The sequence below is a fragment of the Clavelina lepadiformis genome, chromosome 2, assembly GCF_947623445.1.
Source record: "Clavelina lepadiformis chromosome 2, kaClaLepa1.1, whole genome shotgun sequence".
In the NCBI taxonomy this organism is placed as follows: domain Eukaryota; kingdom Metazoa; phylum Chordata; class Ascidiacea; order Aplousobranchia; family Clavelinidae; genus Clavelina; species Clavelina lepadiformis.
In genome coordinates, this window is record NC_135241.1 from 8,467,451 (window position 1) to 8,486,260 (window position 18,810).

At 39.3% G+C, this 18,810-nt stretch overlaps 1 protein-coding gene across 1 annotated transcript in view; it reads right to left on the reverse strand.

Moving 5' to 3' along the window:
* Positions 1–17,198, reverse strand: part of LOC143444889 (uncharacterized) — a 90,247-nt gene extending 73,049 nt beyond the window's left edge. The window contains exons 1-30 of the mRNA XM_076943683.1: positions 17,120–17,198; positions 16,592–16,716; positions 16,217–16,424; positions 13,326–13,414; positions 13,095–13,204; positions 12,581–12,819; positions 12,252–12,408; positions 11,989–12,098; positions 11,714–11,883; positions 11,281–11,502; positions 11,004–11,173; positions 10,646–10,761; positions 10,394–10,522; positions 10,021–10,204; positions 9,745–9,933; positions 9,376–9,525; positions 9,135–9,272; positions 8,829–9,050; positions 8,649–8,735; positions 8,445–8,556; positions 8,135–8,364; positions 7,783–7,883; positions 7,231–7,502; positions 6,656–7,074; positions 6,386–6,564; positions 6,043–6,218; positions 5,728–5,957; positions 5,145–5,420; positions 4,483–5,053; positions 2,277–3,767 (exon numbers count right to left, since the gene is read on the reverse strand). Of these exons, the coding sequence (XP_076799798.1) occupies positions 2,277–3,767; positions 4,483–5,053; positions 5,145–5,420; positions 5,728–5,957; positions 6,043–6,218; positions 6,386–6,564; positions 6,656–7,074; positions 7,231–7,502; positions 7,783–7,883; positions 8,135–8,364; positions 8,445–8,556; positions 8,649–8,735; positions 8,829–9,050; positions 9,135–9,272; positions 9,376–9,525; positions 9,745–9,933; positions 10,021–10,204; positions 10,394–10,522; positions 10,646–10,761; positions 11,004–11,173; positions 11,281–11,502; positions 11,714–11,883; positions 11,989–12,098; positions 12,252–12,408; positions 12,581–12,819; positions 13,095–13,204; positions 13,326–13,414; positions 16,217–16,424; positions 16,592–16,716; positions 17,120–17,121 (6,874 nt within the window). The 5' untranslated portion in view covers positions 17,122–17,198. The remainder of the gene's footprint in view (positions 1–2,276; positions 3,768–4,482; positions 5,054–5,144; positions 5,421–5,727; positions 5,958–6,042; positions 6,219–6,385; positions 6,565–6,655; positions 7,075–7,230; positions 7,503–7,782; positions 7,884–8,134; positions 8,365–8,444; positions 8,557–8,648; positions 8,736–8,828; positions 9,051–9,134; positions 9,273–9,375; positions 9,526–9,744; positions 9,934–10,020; positions 10,205–10,393; positions 10,523–10,645; positions 10,762–11,003; positions 11,174–11,280; positions 11,503–11,713; positions 11,884–11,988; positions 12,099–12,251; positions 12,409–12,580; positions 12,820–13,094; positions 13,205–13,325; positions 13,415–16,216; positions 16,425–16,591; positions 16,717–17,119) is intronic.
* Between the last annotated feature and the right edge of the window lie 1,612 nt (positions 17,199–18,810).

Genomic DNA, 18,810 nt, shown 5'->3' on the forward strand with positions numbered 1-18,810 from the left:
TGCAACAATGCCGCTTGGTGGTACCAATCCGTCGCCAGTAATCAAATCGCACGGTGTTGAGGGTGTCGTCTTTGCGTCAACAATAGCATTACCTGGTTGTGGCAAAGCACCGAAATCGAAAGGACCGAAGCTTGGTACAATCACACCGCTTCCAGGTGCTGGGGCGCAAGGTACAGATTTACCATCAACATCACCTGGCGTTGGTACCCACTTGCCGGATCCTGGAATGATTCCTTCATCGTAATATTCACCACTTGGAACTCCTGGTACGACATTTCCATCGACATCACCGAAACATGGCAATCCGAAAATGCTTGGCGTAGATGGTACCAAGTTGTTTATGATGGTAGTATCTCCTGGTGTTCCTGGTTTACCTCCAAACACTTGATCACCACCACATGGTATGGGTGCAACAAGGCCGCTTGGTGGTACCAATCCGTTGCCAGTAATCAAATCGCATGGTGTTGAGGGTGTCGTCTTTGCGTCAACCACAGCATTACCTGGCTGTGGCAAAGCACCGAAACCGAAAGGACCGATGCTTGGTACAATGACACCGCTGCCAGGCACTGGAGCGTAAGGTACAGATTTTCCAAACCCATCGCCTGGTGTAGGTACCCAGGCTCCACTTGGAGGCGTGACTATACCTTCACCATGGCCGACGGATGGAACTCCTGGTACGACATTTCCATCGACATCACCGAAACATGGCAATCCGAAAATGCTTGGCGTAGATGGTACCAAGTTGTTTATGATGGTAGTATCTCCTGGTGTTCCTGGTTTGCCTCCAAACACTTGATCACCACCACATGGTATGGATGCAACAAGGCCCCTTGGTGGTACCAATCCGTCGCCAGTAATCAAATCGCACGGTGTTGAGGGTGTTGTCTTTGCGTCAACAATAGCATTACCTGGTTGTGGCAAAGCACCGAAATCGAAAGGACCGAAGCTTGGTACAATCACACCGCTTCCAGGTGCTGGGGCGCAAGGTACAGATTTACCATCAACATCACCTGGCGTTGGTACCCACTTGCCGGATCCTGGAATGATTCCTTCATCGTAATATTCACCACTTGGAACTCCTGGTACGACCTTTCCATCGACATCACCGAAACATGGCAATCCGAAAATGCTTGGCGTAGATGGTACCAAGTTGTTTATGATGGTAGTATCTCCTGGTGTTCCTGGTTTACCTCCAAACACTTGATCACCACCACATGGTATGGGTGCAACAAGGCCGCTTGGTGGTACCAATCCGTTGCCAGTAATCAAATCGCATGGTGTTGAGGGTGTCGTCTTTGCGTCAACCACAGCATTACCTGGCTGTGGCAAAGCACCGAAACCGAAAGGACCGATGCTTGGTACAATGACACCGCTGCCAGGCACTGGAGCGTAAGGTACAGATTTTCCAAACCCATCGCCTGGTGTAGGTACCCAGGCTCCACTTGGAGGCGTGACTATACCTTCACCATGGCCGACGGATGGAACTCCTGGTACGACATTTCCATCGACATCACCGAAACATGGCAATCCGAAAATGCTTGGCGTAGATGGTACCAAGTTGTTTATGATGGTAGTATCTCCTGGTGTTCCTGGTTTGCCTCCAAACACTTGATCACCACCACATGGTATGGATGCAACAAGGCCGCTTGGTGGTACCAATCCGTCGCCAGTAATCAAATCGCACGGTGTTGAGGGTGTTGTCTTTGCGTCAACAATAGCATTACCTGGTTGTGGCAAAGCACCGAAATCGAAAGGACCGAAGCTTGGTACAATCACACCGCTTCCAGGTGCTGGGGCGCAAGGTACAGATTTACCATCAACATCACCTGGCGTTGGTACCCACTTGCCGGATCCTGGAATGATTCCTTCATCGTAATATTCACCACTTGGAACTCCTGGTACGACCTTTCCATCGACATCACCGAAACATGGCAATCCGAAAATGCTTGGCGTAGATGGTACCAAGTTGTTTATGATGGTAGTATCTCCGGGTGTTCCTGGTTTACCTCCAAACACTTGATCACCACCACATGGTATGGGTGCAACAAGGCCGCTTGGTGGTACCAATCCGTCGCCAGTAATCAAATCGCATGGTGTTGAGGGTGTCGTCTTTGCGTCAACCACAGCATTACCTGGCTGTGGCAAAGCACCGAAACCGAAAGGACCGATGCTTGGTACAATGACACCGCTGCCAGGCACTGGAGCGCAAGGTACAGATTTTCCAAACCCATCGCCTGGTGTAGGTACCCAGGCTCCACTTGGAGGCGTGACTATACCTTCACCATGGCCGACGGATGGAACTCCTGGTACGACATTTCCATCGACATCACCGAAACATGGCAATCCGAAAATGCTTGGCGTAGATGGTACCAAGTTGTTTATGATGGTAGTATCTCCTGGTGTTGCTGGTTTGCCTCCAAAGACTTGATCACCAGCACTTGGTATGGATGCAACAAGGCCGCTTGGTGGTAACAATCCGTCGCCAGTAATCAAATCGCACGGTGTTGAGGGTGTCGTCTTTGCGTCAACAATAGCATTACCTGGTTGTGGCAAAGCACCGAAATCGAAAGGACCGAAGCTTGGTACAATCACATCGCTTCCAGGTGCTGGGGCGCAAGGTACAGATTTACCATCAACATCACCTGGCGTTGGTACCCACTTGCCGGATCCTGGAATGATTCCTTCATCGTAATATTCACCACTTGGAACTCCTGGTACGACCTTTCCATCGACATCACCGAAACATGGCAATCCGAAAATGCTTGGCGTAGATGGTACCAAGTTGTTTATGATGGTAGTATCTCCGGGTGTTCCTGGTTTACCTCCAAACACTTGATCACCACCACATGGTATGGGTGCAACAAGGCCGCTTGGTGGTACCAATCCGTCGCCAGTAATCAAATCGCACGGTGTTGAGGGTGTCGTCTTTGCGTCAACAATAGCATTACCTGGCTGTGGCAAAGCACCGAAATCGAAAGGACCGAAGCTTGGTACAATCACATCGCTTCCAGGTGCTGGGGCGCAAGGTGCAGATTTACCATCAATATCACCTGGCGTTGGTACCCACTTGCCGGATCCTGGAATGATTCCTTCATCGTAATATTCACCACTTGGAACTCCTGGTACGACATTTCCATCGACATCACCGAAACATGGCAATCCGAAAATGCTTGGCGTAGATGGTACCAAGTTGTTTATGATGGTAGTATCTCCAGATGTTGTTGGTTTGCCTCCAAGGACTTTATCATTATCGTATAATATTGGTTCGAAAACACCATTGATTGTATCCAATCCCTGTTGATTTATGTAACTTTGATCACTTTGTTTTTCAGTTATTTTGTTTAGGACCTTCCCGGTAATAGCGCTCGTTCCTGAAATGAATGTTGGTTTAATTTCGTAGCTCTTTGGAAGATATATTTCTGCGTTAGATGAAGGCTGTTGGACGTTTCCGCCCAACCAGTTGTGAGGCATATCCAAGCCCTCTATGTGCATGTTTTCGTCGTACTTGTGTATATTACTGAGAGGTCGGATGACATTGTAATCTTCGTTTACTACTACGCATTTTCCAACTGGACAACAACTTTCCGTATCTATTTCCAGGCGAACACTTCCTTTTGGGCATTCGGGATCACCCAAAGGAAGGCACTTGTTAGTTGCACATTTACATTTGTAATGCACGCAACAATCATCCACTTTCTTCGTTTCAACGTCTTCGTAATACTCACATCGTGGTGGACTTTCTTCACATGTGGTCATATCGCATTCATCTGAAAGTTTGAAGCACTTATAATTACGTTTTTAACAAACCACGTCATGATATGTTGTTTTACAATCTACAGAAATATTTATTCCTTAAATTTATTCGATAATAATTGTTTCGGCATACATTTTATAAAGAGCAGTGGAAACTCGTAAGCTCGACTTCGCTTTAATTGGAATTTTAGTTACATAAAATCTGTTCTGTTAGTTCCAAAGCACGCAAAGATCTCGATATGTCGAAATTTACCAAAAATTGTGTATTAAGGTACATTCTTAATGCTAATTGCTGGCTTCCCGTATTTATTTATTTATTCTCGTCACTGTGACATAATCTTAATTTGTTTAATACTTTAATTTATTTTCTTCATGCCTATGTTGAATCGTAACTATACTATATACGAAACAATGGTAGATAACGTAACGTTTAGTTGAAACTTTGGTACTTATATTTCATATCTTAACATAATGCTTACAAGTCATCATTTAGTTTGTGCTATTGCATAGTATTCTTTTTTTACTACAAAATAACGTGCATGGGGAAACGAATGCAAGATTTCAGTGTTTAAATCGCGCAACGGAACATGTCCAAGTTGCGATATTAACACCACAATTCATCTTTTGTTGCCTAGTCTCGTTTTAAACGTTATTTGCAGTAAGTTATAACTAGCTTCCTCTGTAAACCGTTACTAAAAACAACCGACACGGAAAAAACGCTGTACTCACTTCTAACACATCGATAAGATTTGCAGCATTCGTCGGCGCTTTCAAGATCAAGTCTTTCTCCAGCGTCACACACAGGGTCAGGTTTACATTCCTGCGTCGTGCATTGTATTTCTTGATGATCGAAACAAGTGCAGACTCGACAAGGATCCTTTGATTTTCTCCAGCATTCACCATAAGCTCGATCGATCCCATTGACATCAACGCACATTGCTTTTTCGCTAATAATGGAGTAGGAAAATGCTGGTGTTGAAATTACTGTGGTCTCTTCTGCATTGATGGAGTCCGATACCGTGACAGTCACGTCGGTTAAAGGAACGTGCTCTCCATCCTCAGATAAAGCCAGCGCAGGAACTGAAGAGGAAAAATCGTTGGGTGCTACTACCGTAGAAGGACTGGTTGAAAAAGAATCGATATCGGATGAAGAGTCAGTAATAAATTGCTCATCAGAAACTTTGTCTATTACAGCACTCAGCAACGTTTCTACATGTTGAGCATGCTCTTGATCGTACGTCATTTTATCTACTTCCAGGTTTGTCAAATCGGACAAAACATCTGCATAACCTTTCTCAACCTGTCAAGAGAAAGTATCCTATTAAGTATACTTCTTACAATAAAATGGATTCTAGCGTTAAACTATCATCAAAAATATCGGCAGCCATTACCATTTTCATAATCGGCACTTCTGGTTCCTGAACGATAACTGGCTGCGTAGTATCAACATCCTTTCTAACAGCAATGTTTTCTTTCTCTGGATATTTGACAGAATTTGCAGTGTAGCTAGGATATTCTGCGGTTATTTCTGTGGTTACTTCAACCACATCCTTATGCACGTCTGCTTCTATTTCAGGTTTACAGCCACTTAGCACCGACTCTTCCAGTGCATTATTCCAGCAGTAGTATCGAATGCAAGTCACTCGGCAATCCCAATTGTCACCGGGCTTTATAAATATATTTGTATTATGAGACAATTGATCACCCGATCACTTGCCTTTTATATACAGAGTAGCAAACAGCGATTGCTTAATAATGACTGTTTTCTCAACCAATATTTAATCCTTATCTTTTTGCTTTGTGATAGTAGTTGGTACGACGTATCACACCTTGTTATTCGTAAATATTCTCACCCAAAAAACGTTTTTTGATATTACCAATATCAGGAAAACAATAAATATTAGACCATATTGCACTCAAAATTATTAGATTGCGCACCTAAATATACGTAATATAAATATAGTTGTACGTTACCGCTAAAATGTTTCCATTAGGAAGAAGACAAGGACAATCTTGTGGCGAAATGCAAGTAGATCGATCGCGTAAGACCTGCCCGGTTAAACACTGTGCGAACTCTTGCCCGCAATTAAAACAACATTCATCCCTTGCTCCATGTATACATTCGTATGTAGCAGCACTCCATGAATGACACAAGTTGCTGCACCTAAATCCACATGGATTCTGTTGTTCTGGTGGACACGTCTCTGGCAAATGGTAAGAACAAACGATAAATTCAAATACGCATTTCGCTGAATGCAGCAGTTGACAAGGGCAATTTTTGAAATTTACCAATTGCTTTTTCAATTTCAACAGCGCAGGTTTCTCGAGAAGGTCTCAACAAGAAAGGATTGTATTTCTGCGTGTCTTTACGCAACCAATATCGAATAGTACAAGGCATTTCTGGAGGTAAGTAAGTATTGGGGCAAGGTAAACCGAGACAGTGAATTTCGTGATCCATGCAATAACTGCAATGCAAAGAGTTCTTTAGAATGCTTACATAACGTTTGTGCTTTAATATCAGTCGAACAAGCACAAATTCTCCATGTTATGAATTACTATCCCTAAAAAAAAACATAAACCTATCGTTGTTTGTAAAAACTATGATTAATATCGACTTATAACATTCGCTTACCAGCTTTTGCATTCATCTGACATGGTGTAAATTTTGTCACCATCTCCATATGGCACGCCATCAATTACTTTGCAAATGCAAAAAGACCTTTCAACGCAACACTTTTCCTTGCGATCATATACAAGCTTGCCTTTACAGGAGCAACCTTCAACGCAAGAGTCCTTGCATTCTTCTTCAATCTATCAAAAAGTATGAGTTTCGATATCAAAGCATGTATTATAAATCATATCCCATTACGCGCTTGTGCGTTACCGCACAAAAGAACTATACCTTTGCTCTTGTTTTGAAATTGTCGCAGGTCACAGGGCAAGCAGAAACGCAAGGATTGTATATTCGATAGCCATCACACTGCATGGGGCACATGTCTTGCGTACGCCAATATGGATGGACTCCGTGACTATTACAAGCTTGGGCATATGCTGCAATAGATGTACAAAAGCATTCGCATTCTCCACCTGTGTCGCATGCACAAGTGTCGAAAACACAGCGATCGTAATACGGTTCATAATTGACATGAGAATGGCAATCAGCAAATTTTGTTTTAAGGACTGCGCAACGAGCCTCAGCCCATGAACGACGTGCTGGATTGTTGGCGCAACCATCAACGTCCTCAACACTGATTGGGTCACTGCACATTCCAACTTGCCACGACTCCGCCATAATCAATCGGTCACCAGTTTCAATGCCTCCTGTTTATTTCATTATTATTAGCAATCAGTTTCAATGCCGTATCAGTTAAAATTGTACAAACTTAACTCTACACGTAACTCGTGGAAACTTATTTCTTGAATTAAAATTTTAAAGGATAATGTTAAGCTGAAATCTGCAGTAGCTGCTAATCTTACCGCTTGTCTTAAAGTCGTTCTGAGAGTTTTGGTCGTAGTCCCCGCAAAGACCTTCCACTTTACCAGAGTGTTCCCCGGCAAGTTTAACGGTGATGGACGTGCCCTTGTCCCATTGCAAGGTTATACCAATTGGTGTATCGATGAAAACATATAAACCGGCAAAACGAGCTGTGAAATTGGAATAACGACCAATTTCAACTCTTTTCCCACGGACAAGAGTTATACTGTCTTCTTCATCTGTTCCTGGATTTACCACCATGGTTATGGACTTGCTGAAATCACATGTATTTTGCGATGAACACAATACGCGGCATAGATGATGCATAACTTCACGCCTGGTTGGCAAGACTGTGTTTTAACAAGCAACACTGCCTCGTACAATACAATGAAGTTTGTATTATAGTTTGTTGATTTGACCAACCCAGCACGACGAAGAAGTCAATAAATAAACTTCGTTGATAGTTGTAAATATGGGCCGAGAAATGTCCAACTTAAAACAACTTTAACTTCTGCAGTACCTTTCTTGTATACTTAATAATAAGAATTACTCACCTGCACACTGTTCCAAGTGATCCACAAGGAACGTTTGTTACACTAATACGGAAGTTATGTAGATTTTCTTCGGTATTTTTCGCCAAAACATATTCACAATTCTAAACAATACATAAAATGTTTTTCATTACGGATGCTGAAAGACAATAATTCACATATTAGGCTATACCATGGAATGCAGATTGGTAATATGAAATAACAAATCAGGTCTGCATTCTATAGCAATTTTCGATCAGCGTAAATTTCAGAACCGTTTAAGATGAAATGCATAAATTTAATTGACTATCAACGTTCTTCGTTTTGCTAATAATGATATCAGGGACAAAATGCTAATTCATACAAGAACCCGTACTTGGCCGAATTTGTAATAATGACCATCAAACGTTGTGATATGCATAGCACCATAAGCGTGGCACTCTCCTTGACAAATTTCATCCGTGCACGTCCAAACGCCCCCTAAGCATTTACACGTGTTGCAATCTTTGTGCATTTGTTCGCCTTCTTTGTAACTCCTTCCACCGTATATACAGGGACATTGTTCTTTTGTCACGCAATCGCCGGTAGTTTCGTCTAGAACGAAACCTGTACACAGGAACACAATAATTAGAATTTGAAAAGCTATAGAAATAAAAGCAATCTCAATAAAACCTCAATCGTCATACCTTCCTTGCACTGGCATCCAGAATAACAGTGTTCTGGTTTTGTTGGTTCGTCTCGAGGAAGATGCATACTGAAGCAAGTTGTTTGTTGTTCCCATTTACATTTGACAAATTCCTATCGAAAAGGTAAAATAAAAGTAGCGTGATTCGTGAAAACGATCAAAGGTGACCGTGATCATTGTCATAACAAACGTTATACAAACGCACTTCGTTTTCTTTGCATTCGTCCGTTACAGGGCAGTAGTTATCTGTACATTCCCACTTTCCTTTGTGACATTCACAAACATTGCAATCCTGAAAACACGTAAGGCACAATAAACTATGATGAGCGTACAATTTCTGAAAATGGATGCCTTGAGTAGGCTATGTCATGGCCATAAGCGTTACCAGCATGTGCGAATCAGATGGCAAATATTTCTCGCCGTCAAAGAAGCAAGGGCAGTTTTGCACAGCAATGCAGGTTCCCTCATAGCCAAGAACTTGACCATCTGGACAAGCACAACCAGGTACACATTCCTCGCTGCATGGGATGCCCTCGTGGATTGCTCCGCAGGACGCCTCGCACGATCTGGAACATTCCGACCAAACCATACCGCCTTCGCATTGTGCCTAAAATTGCGAAATGTTTCTCAGATGAATTGTCTGAGAAAGTAAATGTGATCACGAAAAAGATCCTATTATAATGCGATTTACTTCGCATCCGGCTTCCGATCTCCAATCAAAAACAACTCCTTGCTTGCTGCAGGAAAGAGCGTAGGTTGCAAAAATGTCACAAGCCATTTCCTTGGTTGGGGAACTGCAGTAATCGTACAAGCAGGCATCATAATAAGTCTGAAAAATGGAAACATGATGTGCAAGCGTAAATGGCACAAAACGCTATGAATACTATAGCCTATTAACCACATTTGATTCTTTATTCAATAATTTTCTTCACCTGATATTCAATAACATCATGACATTTTAAAAACGGTGGGTTACGAAGTTTGGCACAAATTTCCTTGGCCAATGGCTTGTTGATCGAATGCACTTTACAAGGATGATCTAACATTGGGTCAAATCTTGGAGCATCAGGACAAGTAGCAGTCTGATTTTATAAAGAATATTAATAAGGGTAATAAAAGATAATAAATCAAAGAAAACTAATTAGCGCAAACCTCAATATAACCAAGAGCAATATATCGTAATACAGTATTTTATAAATAAATTGCTCGTACATTATAGGAATTAACAATTGGTTACCATCAGTAATATGGCAATCAAAGATATGTTTGCAATAAAATGAAATGTCAAATTTACAGCATACCTGCCAAAGACTAGAGAATTCATAAACGTCTTCGTGAGTTATCCCATCAGGAGCCCAACGATCATCGTCTTGGATTGAGTTGAAGTTACCACACAAACCAGCAAGCAAACCGCACATGTTGCTCTTGGCACGAATAAAGCAACGGGTTTTCTTGTCCCACAAGATTGTCATTCCATTCCAGATAGTAATCTAAAAACAACCTCATGTTAATTTTACGTCAGTTTTAAGAACGTAAGTGTTTGTTAAGACAACAAAGGAAAGGTATAGGATTTATACCTTTTGAAATTGAGCAGTTATGTCTTCAACAGCAAAAGATTCCGACACGTAGGGAAGTTTGACTTCTTCATTTTTATGGAGAACAGTCCCCCCTGACATCAATTTAACAGACACGCCATTCACTGTAACACCCAAATTTCTTGTACACTGTTGCCATTCTTTTACTCCGCTGCCGCTAGTTGATCTAAATGATAATATACAACAGATGTTGAACTTTATAAAATATATAGATGTATTGCAGAATGAATAAATATAACATTGTATAAACCCGTGATACTTGGCAACTCATTAAAACTTACAAACCTACATGTTTTTTCATGACTACTGTCAATGCTCTGAGCAGAAGTAGCTAAATACAAGCAGGCCTACTCACGTGCAATGGTGGTTTTCGATGACTATTTCGAAAGAAATATCTTGCACTCCGCTGGATCTCGCCAAGATGTAGGAGCAATCTTGGTCCGCACGGAAATTGAATTCTGCTCCATCAAATGACTCATAATGCCTGCAATAAGCACAAAATAAATTTTTCACCATCATGTTATTTCGAAATATATTTACAAAATAAGTTTTGATAGGTTCAGTAGAAAAAGTCAACATGGCACTAAAGTCACACTTTCACCCGCACCTATCTCCGTATGTGCGACAAACCCCGTCACAAGTGTTCTTGGTACACACCCATTTGCCATAAGCGCAAACACATTGATTACAATCGCGTCTTATTTTGCTCTTTGGCTGATAGGTCTGCAAAATATATTAACGCTTTTAGGAAATTATAACATAAGGTTTCACAAGCTTTTACGTTAAAACAGTTATTTTATAAAGTAAAAATCAGAATGCATAATATTTGTTTATCAAGGAAGGGTGTTAAATATTTCAAGCATCGCATGCTCTATTGCTAAAGCTACAGATAACAGCAAATGTTTGCCAAACGAAATCAAAAAACCTTTCCGTAGAACAGAGAAATATAGTTCTTAAATATTTACCTTGTCACCAAATTGACAAGGACAGTTGAATTTCTTAACACATTCACCGTCATGCAGATATGTGCTACTTGGACAGTGGCATCCATCAATGCAGTGTCTGTCTTCGCAATTGTATTCACGTCCGGAACACGTAAGTGGGCATGACGAGCCGCAATGATCAAAAATCATACCTGATTTATTTAAAACATAAAACATTAAGAATGTTGGGGTCTTAAAAACATTTTTCAGCTCCATCGAAGCCTTTCCCACTTTATACAGTACAAATAACCGGTCTTACCCATGGGACAATCGACTGAACATAAACCATCTTTGCGCCATTCAACATGAACGCCACGGCGTGTACATTCTCGGAAATAAGCGGCCATTGAGGAACACACTGAGTTAGGATGAGCACTGTAGAAACATACATCTTCTTTGCAAGATTCGAAGTATGTACTTGGATCAACCACATCTTTGCAAATGGTGTCCATCATTGATCCGCACATTTCGATCGCTTTGCCTATAAAAATGTTGTCGTTAATTGTTATAGGTATTGTATATAAATACGTACATGTGCATAGTTTAGCTGCCGTGGAAAATAGATAATTTTGTAAAAATCTTAGAAATGGGTTGCTGCTCTAAGCTAAGCTAGCTCAATAAAATTTCATTGTCAGAACGGCGTTTATAGCAGAAAAAAATAAAAATAGCAAGTAGGATTTTTCAAAACTAACCGGTTAAAAGTCTTTCCTCGTGTATTGCTGATGGTCCCCAAACACAGAATGGTTCACTTCCAGCTTCAGCACAAGAAGACGAAGTCTTCCAGCTGTTAGCAAATAAAGTGATATCTGTCACTACTCGCTGATTGCCACCATCAAGGATAGTGAAGTCATCAGAGCAATCTCTGCAAAATGGAAATTAAATGTTGAAATGCAACCTCGAAAAAGAAAAAAATACATTTTCCTGGCCAACCTTAACAAAAAAATGTTCTATAGCCTATATAGCCTACCTGTTAAATGTACCGCAAAGACCGACAGTTTTTCCAAACAGATCTTCATCTACGTGAACCCAGATCTGTTCCTTACCATCCCATTTTATGTAAAGGTTGCCAGGCGTATCCTAATAATGATAAAAATTGCTGCTATAGTAGATACACTAGAATTGCCGGTATAGATACATTTGATACTGATATTGTCGATAGCATTTAAGGTAACGTTTTTCAAACACTTCAAAAGGAATGGGTGAACATAACACAAATTTAGATTAACATGCCTTAACAATGATGTAATCTCCGATACGCTCCACGGAAAGACCGTAAATATATTCGGGAAGAGTAAGCTTTTCACCGCCACCGAATGCAGCTGGTTCTTTGGTGTCAGGGTCAGTTGCCAATCGAATCATGTCTTCTCCATATATGACTATAACCTCTCTGAAATTTTTTAGCAATAAGAAGTTGAAACTAAGCAGCAAGTCAAATTAACATACTTCTGCATACATTCTTGCAAATACATACTGCAGAGGTTTTTTGTCTTCTCGGACATACTTTCAAAACTATAACTCTTTACAAGGTCTTTATGTTAATACAGGAATCACATTATTACCTCTTGCAACCGGTTTCTGAACCATCGCATTCACCATCGTTAACAACATGGATGGCGAAACTATTATCAACCATGTCACGTGCTAGAACGTATGTGCACGTTCCTCGGAAACGATAGATAGTGCCGTCAAATGTTCGATAGTGATGCTGGCCCCAGGTGAAACAAGTGCCGGTCTGGTCTACTGGTGCTTTGACGTTAGTGTAGACACCAGTAAAATGACCAACTCCTATTGGATTTACCTTTAACAAAATCATACCTGTGAATGAAACTAGATTGCAAAGATGATTTCAAGATAATTATAATAACCACCCTATCGATTAAATTAAACAAACGTTTCGCCGGTAATTACGCCAGAAAACTGCAAACGCAGTCTCAGCTATCGTACAGTTATTACAATACTATGGCACTTGTAGTCTCAATCGTTGTCACAATTTGGCGTTTTTTACAGGTAACATCTAACTATTTTTCAATAAACAATACTAGTAGTATATTTCAGTTTTGAAACTTTCCTTACCGCATCCGCCTTTTCGACACATTCAGGCATCTGCTCTCCTGGAAGCCATTTTCCGTTGGGTCCACAGCGATAATATCCAGATTTTGGAATATTAATGGAAAATTCAAAGCCTTGGGAAAAGAACAAAGACATTTTACACCACATAATAATATAATAGCCTACACCATGACGACCTCACAAAGTCACAAGTAACTCACATCAGACGTAGAAGTTACAATAACTCATTCTAACCTCTTGGACAGCTTGGGTAAGCTCTTTGCTCATCATTGGTTACATTAACCTGAACAAAACCATTCACCGGTGGTCTTGGGGATTTACACCTTTAATGCATGATAAGTGTTAATGTTAACTGTAATGAGAAGTTATTAGACTACATAAAACCATAACTAATCTGTTTGGTAATCAACAAAAGCCCTTTTGTTCAAATGACACAATACAGTACTATACTGTAGGTTACTACTTGTCAACAAAAACATACACACAACATCCTTTTAACATTACTATATGGAAGTGGATTACACATTCCTACTCCGATTAGTCGTGAACTCCGTTCTAGTTGCACTATTGCTATACGCTGAAATGAAATACGTTATAAGCAAGCGACTGAATGCAGCCACTAAATGCACAAAAACTTAGTTGCTTAATAGCAACAGCGAGAATGAAGTGTAGAATTGGTCATACGGGAGGAAGGCTGATTAAATTATTTGTCTTTTTGAAAGAAACTTTTTCTCTTGTACGCAGCCCAGTGCAGAGGGGGAACAGGTGTTCCAATTGGCCAGGGCCTATAGCTTTTAATGGGGCCTATTACTTTCGAATCTCATTTATCGTCACGCATTGATAATGGAAATATGTAGTAACAACACAGAGTTAATAAGTATCGTACAAATTTTGTGCGTTTGTCGAATATACTCCAACTGTGTTTGTACCGATGTGGGCAAGATGTGGCCCTTCAAGTTGTGTTCTGGTTGACATCTAAACTTTCTTTTTGCAGTGTGTAAACTAAAGAACAGGACAAGCCGTTTAAAACACAACACACAGCCTACTGAAAAAACTGCTTACTCAATGTGCAGTTCTACGTTGTCACAACTTTTATGGGTCCTTGTCCCCAAATCCCATTTTGTTTGAAAGACGATAACTACCGCATTACAACACTGTCAGTAAAGGTTTTGGTCAGGAAAGTTTGGCTATAACCTCAGCCTATATTGTTTGGCTCAACCTCAGCCTCAACCTGAGCCTATATTGTGCCCAACACCATCCTGCTGATACGAAAAACTTGCATTGAAGTAAAGGGCAATTCCAAAAACAGTTGGCCTTAAATCAAACAGTATTTGTCAGTAAACATACTGGTGAAAGGATTTTTAATAATATGAAGTGGTTAAGCAGTTATTGCCAAAATTGTATCGCAGGCAGTGTCATAATCAGAAGAACGGTTGTTATTGTTTTATAGCAGCTTATGTATTCAAATAGCACCCAGTTATTCTTTACTGTTTGGTAATTAGCAGGCTGTTGTTAATGAACACCGGACTGTGAGTGCTAGAGAAGAACTGTACTATTGGTTGCTGGTGAAAACTGGACAACATACTGCTTTGTTTTCACCAAAGGTGTTCATGGTCTACGTGGAAGTAAACCGCTTACTTTATTGAAAAGCTAAGCTGCTACTAATTACATCACGAACAACAGCCTGGCGTATATCGCCAGCAGCAGCCTGTCAATCACTGAGCAATAAGCAATGGCAGGGTGCTATTGGAAAAGAGCTGGTTGCAACAACCGATTTTGTAACCAACCGTTGCAATGTAAAAACTATATGTCTGATGACTGGGGTTTATATTAGGTATGGTTGGCTAGCTAACACGTTTTTGAAGGAATGCGTATCCGTGGGTAAGTGATTAGTAGCAGGTAATGCCACAGATGGTAGTGCATGAACTGTTTTTAAAGCATTCTTGTTTTTACCGCAGTTACCTATACCGGACTCGGCTAGAGTCAACAGATTGTAGGTTAGCATCAACAAGAATTCAACATTAACCAGTACAGATACACCAACAGTAAGCTAGTTTCGGCTTATTTAACGCAAAATGTTCCTCTCATACACTTAAGTACGCCTATATTTAATTATACGTATTACTCTTTACTTGTCTGTCACAGGAAACATTTTATTCATACTTGATCCAAATACCTGAGTCATCCCTATCGTTTCTTTTTTGTGACGTAATAAGAACCGTGAAACTCGTCATAATTAAGAAATTAATTTGCGTTTTTGCCGCTCATTCATGATAATAACTGCTTAAACATTACATACTGTATTAGTTAATTAGTACAAATCCTTTACCAGTATGTTTACTGCCAACTACTCTTTGACTTAAAGCCAACTTATTTTTAGACTTGCCCCTTACTGCAACGAGTTTTACGGGCAGTTGTACAATATACGGCACGCACTATAGCGTACGTTGTAGCGTTTTATGCACCTTGTACATCACGTATTTTTTGTATCGGAAAACAGTGGTTTACGAACCGCTGTAGTTACAGCGCACGCATTCGCAGTTGTATGAAGCCAAAAGGATATCCAAAATTTGATCAAGGGAACCTTTGTACACACCTATGAAATTATAACAAATCAAACCTCTCAGCCCTATGGTCTACAATCGTTTGCACTAATAAACATGTGTAATGTAAGTTAACACATAGCTATTTAGTAAATAGTATTTACTATCATTAAAAATCATCTTAAAAACAATGAAAATCTAATTTAATTTTCTCTAAAATACTGTAGTGATTTTTAAAACAGTTTCTATATATTTTTGATGATTAATTGAATATATTATAAATAATACTGTATTGCAACTTCACAGGATACTTATTTCAACTAGAAATGAAACAAGAACTTTTTATTTGAAAATTATTTATAATAAAAAACAAAAAATATTTGTATAGGTTTCACGAATTAGTTATACCAACTAGGATATGTCAAACTAAGAAAATTAACTTTGTAGAAAACCACTTTAACCTCATAACCTCAAGTTTAACTATATATATTCAGTAGCAATTTTGAAGTAACTCATACAGTATATAAACTAGCTTGTATCTGTACCAAATCCGGCAATAATTAAAAAAAGTAAACAGCTTACTTCTTGTTTCCCTTGATGCAAGCAGGAAAATGGTTGGTTTCTAGCAACCGAGGGCTCCAATCTCCTGTTTCCAAGTTGCACGCAAAGAGATGTGTTCCGCTACGCCTGTAACCGGCTTTGCATGAGATATCACAAATGCGCAAAGAACCGGCAACAGTGCAATCCGGATCGTCTCCATTTTCTGGAGACATCGCTTCACATTTTGCCTCTGGTTAAAAATGACATATCACATTTAAAATACTTAATGTATATCAATGATAATTTATTTATGAATATTTATCAGAATTACTGTAAAGTAGAAGTTTATCTATTTCTCAAAAATATATTAAAATTGAATAGAAAATTGCAAATAAAAACTCATCCTAGCTCTCTTACCAATGCATCTTGGGAACTCTGAGCGAGTCCAGGCGCCGTCATCTGTTTGGCATTCCGACAAGATATCTTCGCCGGCTTTCATGCCCTCGAACTTGTATCCAGATTGGCAACTAGCGGTGCAGATCCTATATAAACGGCGTAGTCATTAATATTAGACAAATTCAATGAAAATTCCATCTTATTAATAAAATCATAACGTTATAGCTTTAAAGATTTTTTTTCCCAAAAATAGAATTAACATTCTGCATTTCTGTTGCACACATCACAGTATGACGCATGATTCTGTAAATATAATGTAGTGAACAATATATAACCTATGCAACTCAAATCAAGGAAAAGCATATAGTTAAGAAAAGTACAGAGATACTGTACTTTAAAAGAATGGTAATGATTACACCAAATTAACTTTTGTATAAAAAGAAAACAGAAAAAAATCAAATGACTTTATTTACATATCTTTAACTTATCAAGATTGACATTTGTGAATAGTAAAATACGAGCTAATTTGTTAAATAATTTCAAAGTTACATTTTATTATCGATCCTTTCGCAGTTTAAGTCGCCGTATGCTGGACAGGCGAGGTTTCTACATAGGCCGTAGTCGCAGGCTTCTGCAAATTTAAAAAATAGAAGTTGAAACTTGCACATAATTTTTTAATAATTGCAACAATTATTTCTCACATAAATGTGATCAAAAATTATTTCAACGTTTAACAAAAAATATCATTGTATTTTGATATTTGTGCTGTAGCCTATACTTAAAACTCAGCGCTTACCTGGAGAAAAGCCATTGGTGCTAAAGTAAAAACAAGAAATATACAACTTTTGAAATAAATCCAATCACAAATGTAGCGTTTTAAATTATAAGCATATTACGAAAAATGAAATGATCGGAAGCGACTGGATTTATGAGTTGTTAAAAACGATATTGGCAATGAGTTTGAATTTTACATTTGAGCATTATTGCGTATAGGAATAACTTATCAGACATTCTTTGATCAATATGTTATTGTATACAACAATTATAATCTTACCTGTGGGGGGCAGCAACCAAGGCAAAAACGCAGAGCAATATGGCTCCGAAAGACATCTAAATAACTTTTTAGTTGTCAGAGTCTATTTTCTCAATATTAATAAAAGCTCGTAAAATACTATTGCAATTGCTGGCGCACCAACCTTGCGCCTTCTGCCAAATCAGCGGAGCCTTAGCTACTTTTATAACCCATCAAAATCCGGTTACAAAAGGGAAAGTTATTGATTCTTGTCTGGTAAGAGGCTCCCTGCATAACTCAGGTATAGCACATTTTAGCTTCAAGTGCTACCTCATGTATAGGATCCGGGATGCAAAGTGCTGAATCCGGCATATCCACTTCAAAATTACGCAACACTTTCGACAGTATGCTCTTGAAAAAAGCATAACTTTCCTGTTTATGATTTGTTTCAGGAAAAGAGCAATTGAGAGTCGGCTAGGCAGCTGGTTAAACTTATAATGATATTTTCAGTTGACGTGACAGTGACAAGGGTTGGCATTTTATGTTCGCTTTAGATTTAAAGTGTCATATTTTTAACTGTTGACAAACCGATGTACAAAATGGCAAACATATTTTAACAAAATAATCAATATTTTTGATAGTTAACATGCTCTTAGAAATAGGATGTGTGTGACAAACACAATTTCACAGGGGATGAAATGTTTGCACAACGCAGCTGTTTGAACTAGAAAATGCTAGGTTCAAGGATATGGCAGTGTTTTAGCTGTGACAAGTTTAAAACAATAAAAAGTCTGAAGCGTCAAAATTATGTCATATTGATCGATACCGCTCAATCCATTCCGGTTACCTAACAAAGAATTTATGAAACATGTAAGCGGAAAAATGCTATTTGCAAAATGTTTGGCCTTAAGTAATGAAGAAACTTGCCCAAAATAATTGATATGAACAAACTTCATTGAAATTCAGATTTTATACAGCTTGGCAAAACCATAGTACGCCAACAAGAGTTCAGGTAACCTAAAGTGAGTTGAAAACACAAGTGCTTTGCTTTGCTTTCTTCAAGCTTACTGTAGTGTAGAGAGTTATTTTTGCTTTTTGTACAACTGCAATTTGAAAAAGATAACCAAAGCAAATAAATCAATGCAAAATCTCTTGCGAAAAACGTTACTAATTTTTTATGTCTAAAAATATGTTACTGCTGTTCCACTATGCAATGGTGAACATATCT